This window comes from Vicia villosa, linkage group LG5 (assembly GCF_029867415.1).
Source record: "Vicia villosa cultivar HV-30 ecotype Madison, WI linkage group LG5, Vvil1.0, whole genome shotgun sequence".
Lineage (NCBI taxonomy): Eukaryota > Viridiplantae > Streptophyta > Magnoliopsida > Fabales > Fabaceae > Vicia > Vicia villosa.
This window is the reverse complement of record NC_081184.1, coordinates 117,470,654-117,476,655: the sequence shown is the minus strand read 5'-3', so window position 1 is coordinate 117,476,655 and position 6,002 is coordinate 117,470,654. Positions and strand designations below refer to the sequence as shown.

Genomic DNA, 6,002 nt, shown 5'->3' with positions numbered 1-6,002 from the left:
ATTGGTTACAATAGATTTCAAACACAATTTAAAATTAAACTGTTCATCCACAATTCTTAATGTTAAACGTAAATACTATTCAAATAATAAAAAGGTATACAATTACAATGAAAAATACTCAACGAGTTAAAAATCTAAAAAAATAAATATAGGGCCATATATTAAATATGGTGTCAACAATCATATCAATATATAAGAAAGGAGGACTTATTAACATTACAATGAGTGGTTGTCACTTCTATGAATCTTGATCAACAATTTTCAATTTCTTGCCTCCAAAGTAGTCTTTATTCTCTTAAGAGTATAACCCTTATTTGGAACTAAATTATGGAAAAAAGTTAGAGCACTTAAACCCTTTCATTGCTTTTCATTAAATAAGTATGGGTAATGTGCTTTTAGGGTTATGAGAATATTACAATAGTCCAATTTTACCATTCATCTTGTTACAAGGTCATAATTCCACTTCTTTTTTTACATCATTTTGAATTTTGAATTAGACTTCAACTTCTTCATTAAATTTATAGCCCTGGTTAGTTTCAGGATAATCAAACGGCCGAAACTCCAAATTTTGTTTGAATCACATGAACGTGACGCACCATGTATAAGGTGCACCATATTCTCTAAGAAATGTTGATTTCTTTATCACTCAAGTGAGCAAGGTGTGTGTGCCATAAATCAGTAGATGTATTCTTTAGAGAGTGATATTACTTTGTCCTACCTTATATGTTTTTCCATTTGAGTTATTAGGAATGTAAAGTGACTACAAGGTAGAGAATATTAACCAAAATTGAACTCTAGTGATTTTTTATTTGAGTTTTGGATGTAAATAATACTACATGGAACAGACAAAATGTTTGTTTGTCAAATACAAACATGAATCTTCTCAACCTCTGAGGTATTGTTTGCTAAAACAAAGAGAAGAAAGGCTAACTAAAATTTGAGCTCATGGACTCAATCAACTTCACTAACTCGATTCTTTCTTACCCTTCTTCTTCTCCTTCTCAGCCTCCTCCTCATCCTCATCCTCATCGTCGTCGTCATCATCATCCTTCTCATTGATCATATCCTTCTCATCCTTTGAGGGACCACACTTCACTTGGACTGCTAGTGTCTTTATCGCATTCGGGCATTCATCTTTACCACCGGTGAAGAGTGCTTTGTCCATCGGAATCGCGCAAGATCCTTTTCCTAAGCAATACTGCATAAAATCAAGTCACACAAAACATGTTATTCGAGCATATACTATAATAAACACTTATAAAAAAGCTGTTTATCTTTTGGCAACAAATGTGAGGTCTACCTGCTCAACAATCTTCTTGGAGGAAGGTGCGTTACAGTTTCCCATGATAAACTCTCCACAGAAACCTAAAGGATCGCCAAAGCTTGCGAACTCAACAGCCTTAATGGCTTTTTTGTTTGGACACTTGAGTACTGCTGCTGGAGTGAGGTTCCCCGAAACCGGTGTGAGTTTTTGGTTCTTACTTGACCATGACTTGATATTTGGAGGGTGATTCTCTGTGATGTAACTGCATATTGTATCTCTGTTGACCCTTACTATCTCAACTTTTTCTGGATGTGCTATCTCTTCCTCCAATATTACAAGCAAGTTATCTTTTGGTTTAAGGAATGATCTTGGAATGTGGTACCTGATTCAAATAAGTAACAATCTCAAAATGAATAGAAAAAACAGTGGTGAATGGTGATCGACGTTGCTAACGGATAATTGATAGACTCTGATACCATCTTAAGTAGTGATTAAAAGATTTGCTTACTCTGATTGAGTAGGCTTTCCAAGTGGAGAGAGGTAACTCATCCAGTGACGGCCGATGCTTTCGCCATTGACCCAAATCATTCCTTTTCCCATACCAGTCATACTGATAGCAACTGGGCACTTTCCCTCTGGAGTTGCAAAATTTGTCTGCAAAATGAAGATGGAATCATAAAATAATTTGAGAAATATTTTATAGGACTAAAGACATATCTTAATCAAAATAGCCAATACCTTGTACCAAGAGAGAGGTGAAGTATTTCCCTTGGCATCTTTCCACTGTACTTTCTTTGATCCCTCCTCAGTGAAAATTTGAAGTTTCTCTCCTTGGAGACCAACCTGAAAATTGGCATCAATTCAATTATACAATCCTACCTATTCAAGAGTCTTTTTACTTTGGTTATTCCTTTCCATCTTTCATATTTCTTTTCTTTTCGGATCATATGTAGCACCAACACTTCTAGTTAGTGATATGTCTGGTGTCTGACACGACACAAACATGACATTGTCAGCTTCCTTGTCTGTGTCTGTGTCAGTACTTCATAGTTAAAGATATTTTCTTGAAACTTCTTCTAATGACAGATTAAAATACCTGGTGACCCCAGCCATTAGCAGTGAGAGTAATTGTTCCAGAGTTCAAACCAAGGATGGTTATAGTCTTAGGCCCTGCATACCTGTGTTCCATGTATGCTCCACTATCCTGTGTATTGAAACATAGAGAACTAAGCCAAAGTGCAGAAAATTTGAACTAAAAAGAATGAAAAAAAAGTTAAGCCTTTCTTACAGGTAGTCCTACTAAAGAAGCCAAGATAGCTATCTGGTTAACTCCAACTTTGAAGCTTACAGGTTTCTGGAATTCAAAGCCTTTCTCTTCATGGCTACCATGATTAGATCCTTAAAACCATAAAAAAAGTTATCATATTTACATTGGATTAAGCCATTTCCTTTTGGAATTCAAATTTCTATGCTGCGTGCTTACCAACGTATTGTCCATTTACAAAAGCAAGCAATGAGTGGCCGAGACTCAGAATACGAAGAACCGGTGATATCTCATTCTTCTTTGGTAAGTCTTCTGGACCGAACTCCACACTGCAGTAAATAATGTCTCAGATATCATTTGCATGCATAGAAAAGGCAATACTCAATGCATGGGAATATGGAATAGAAATGAACTCACTCAGACACTCACCTAGTAGTGTACCATCCATAATCAGTGGTGTCCTTAAGCAAGCTGTAAAGCTCAGCAGGGATTTTTTGTTTTGGTGGCAATTCCTTGGAAGTTGGAATAGGCTCAGAATACACCTCCCACTTGTGATTGTTTGCAGCCTTTGATTTCTCGAAGTTTCTTGAGTTGTGTTGCGAAGCAATCTGATTATTAAAACTAGTCAGCTACAATAACCGAAGGCTGAAGATTACTCAAAGATAACAAAGTAACTTAAAGGATAGCCATTTTACATTTTGAGTGTTGAAGACCACAGTTCTACAATCAGGAAGAATGCTGATGGAACGCGGAGGCATATAGTAGCTCGAACCTCTGAATTCTATTACTTTCGGATTTTTGGTGTGGTTGTTAGTGATGAAAGCAGCACATAAATTACTCCCTTTCTTTTCGTAGACTATAATCTGCATAGTTTGTAAATTTCAGTGACATACATTTCTTTCGTCTAATACAATGTTGTCTAATAGCAGCGCTATACCACTACAGCGTAGCAGAATTTGAACTAATCGATAGCATTGTCTCCGATATGCTTACCTCATGATACTGGCTAATTTTTTGTACGGTATGTTCACCGTTGAGTAGAGCCTTCTTACATAGGTTCACAGCCTTGTGAACATCTCTTAGATGACTCCACTTTGGTTCTCTTTGCAGACCATATGAATCAAGAGGAGCTTCGTCGTAGTAACATGTTGTGGTAAAGGCAGAGGTTGTTCTGCCAAAATTGGTTCCACCATGATACTACAAGAGTTTGAAAATGAGTTGAGTGAGAAACACTACTCCTATGACTATGAATCTATGATCAGTTTCATCTATAAATTTTTATGGATGATATTGCTATTTACCATATAGTAGTTGACTAAAGATCCATTCTTAGAGAAGAAGCGAGCAACTGAGAAGGCGATGTCTTCCGCGGATCTTTGGGACGGTGGATCTCCAAATACTCTATACCTGTAGTTGCAAATTACGAACAAATATATACTCATGATCTGTTTGGACTGACTTATTTGAACTTATCGAGTGACATAAGTACTTGTGAGACAGTCTGAGAAAAAACTTAAGAAAACAACTTACGACACATCACGTTCCCTAAGACTAATCATAATTGACTTACTGAGCAGTCCAGTTTTCAGTCCAAATGGATGGTTTGTATGGTTTGTTTGGACCGGTGAAGGTATCACCACAGTGCCTTCCGTTGCAAGCATTAATCTGCGAAATGAAGATCGTATAAGCTTTATCTCGCGGAATGAAAAAAACTATGCCAAATTGATTATACATGGAACTTACAACTGGATCAGGAGCATCCTTTTGCTTGCACATGATCCATGGAACTCCGTTATATAGTGAAACTGCCATTTTTGCAGCCCATTGAACATAACTATCTCCATCCGCTTCATAAGCAAGTTGAATATGGTTGTACTCATTCTCAATCTGCAGTACATCCATAAAAGAAAAAGTTAGAACTTCATATGGAAGGCCTAAGATAAAATGATCACACGTCGTAAAAATCAGAACCTGTGCCAAGATGATAGGGCCTCCTTGAGGAGCAAAGAGTTTTTCTTGTTTCATTTTTTCTATAACGTTTGATACATATTCTTTCATGTGTTTCTGCAAATTACAAACTGTTATTAATTTCACATTTCACTAATCCTAAATCATCTGTTACATTATCATGGTTGGTTACCTTAAACGGTTCATTGTTCGAACGGAATATGATGTCGGGGACCTCTCTTAGCCAATACGGAAGTCCTCTGTCACATTAACATTATATCAATCAGATCATTATCATTCATACTATATAATCTATAAATAACATTACAAAATCCACATATATACCCGTGATTCCATTCGGCTTGAATAAAAGGGCCAACTCTAAGGGTAGCATACATTCCTTTCTCTTGTACGAGCTTAAGGAATTTTACCAAATCATACCTGCCTTCATAGTTCACCTGCATATATATAGGACATTAATTAATATGAATGTATATTAAAAAAAGATCCGGTTCGAGAAAGAATTTATGTCCAAGAAATAATTTATGTACATCGCCTTTCTCAAACTCATGACCATTCCAAAAGACGTATGTTTGGATTAAGTTTATCCCTCCATGTTTTGCCCTATCAAGGATTTGTGGCCACTCCTGAAACACATACACATCGAAGTATTATACTCATAGATAGATGGATAGATAGATAAACAGACAGACAGATATATTGTTACTTGACGAAGAAGTAACATACCTCTGGGACGCTTCGTGGATAATGAATGGAACCGGAGAAGAAAAGCTCTCGTTTTCCATTGATAATGAGTGAGCGGCCGTCGTAAGTGACAGTTTTCGGGCCTGCAATGAAGCCAGCAGAAACAATAGTGATGATGGAAAGGAAGGAAATACAAAGAAGTTTGAGAGGTGAAGACATGTTTATTAATTGTATAAGAAAGAGAGAAAAGTTTGAGAAGAAAAATGATGTTTAAAGACAAGATTGTTGTGTGCTTTGTTAGATGTAAGAGTTGATAAAAAGGCTTAGAGGAAAACTCGGTTAGTTGTTTTGAATTTCAGTTAGAAATTGATTGGTTGTGATTAGTTTGTGGTTAGTGAATTGCTCTGTCTTAAGCCTAGTTAATAGCTTTTTTGTTTTCTCCTTCTTTCATTGTACGTGGCTTTCTCTATTGACTTTGAGGGGATTAATTTCAGGATCATCATATGTTTCTTTCTTAATCTTTGTCTTTCTTATAATTTGTATGATTTTTTGGAATATATTTGTAAGAAAAAAGACATTTATCCAATCATATTGTACCATGTAGATACTAATATAACAAAGTAACATGATTTAATTGAATATTTATTAAAATTTTCATTATTTTAATAAAAAATATTCCTATACACAATTATCAAATTTTAACAGTTTAACTTATTTTTTGTTTCTTATATTTATTTATCTTCGTATTTTTTTCGACCACTATTATTAATTTTTTTTTTTTAATTTTATTAAACAAATGATGTTCTAGTTTATAGACATCAT

At 35.4% G+C, this 6,002-nt stretch overlaps 1 protein-coding gene across 1 annotated transcript; it reads right to left on the bottom strand.

Annotated features, from left to right (window-relative positions):
• Positions 1-777: 777 nt before the first annotated feature.
• Positions 778-5,562, bottom strand: LOC131607111 (beta-galactosidase 13-like). The gene is made up of 18 exons (XM_058879149.1): positions 5,223-5,562; positions 5,027-5,122; positions 4,821-4,933; positions 4,669-4,735; positions 4,500-4,592; positions 4,272-4,415; positions 4,099-4,193; positions 3,830-3,935; positions 3,522-3,725; positions 3,224-3,391; positions 2,958-3,136; positions 2,748-2,857; positions 2,553-2,662; positions 2,361-2,468; positions 2,003-2,107; positions 1,773-1,918; positions 1,301-1,646; positions 778-1,198 (listed from the first exon to the last, which is right to left on the bottom strand). The coding sequence occupies exons 1-18, from the start codon at positions 5,397-5,399 to the stop codon at positions 965-967; spliced, it is 2,601 nt and encodes an 866-aa protein (XP_058735132.1). The 5' UTR covers positions 5,400-5,562; the 3' UTR covers positions 778-964.
• Between the last annotated feature and the right edge of the window lie 440 nt (positions 5,563-6,002).

Excerpts from the sequence above, each read along its gene's own strand:
- LOC131607111 (XM_058879149.1), bottom strand. The coding sequence starts at position 5,399 with ATGTCTTCACCTCTCAAACTTCTTTGTATTTCCTTCCTTTCCATCATC. Across the intron at positions 3,726-3,829 it reads CTTTAGTCAACTACTATATG|TATCATGGTGGAACCAATTT; the intron begins GTAAATAGCAAT and ends AAACTCTTGTAG. Across the intron at positions 3,392-3,521 it reads AAATTAGCCAGTATCATGAG|ATTATAGTCTACGAAAAGAA; the intron begins GTAAGCATATCG and ends CAAACTATGCAG.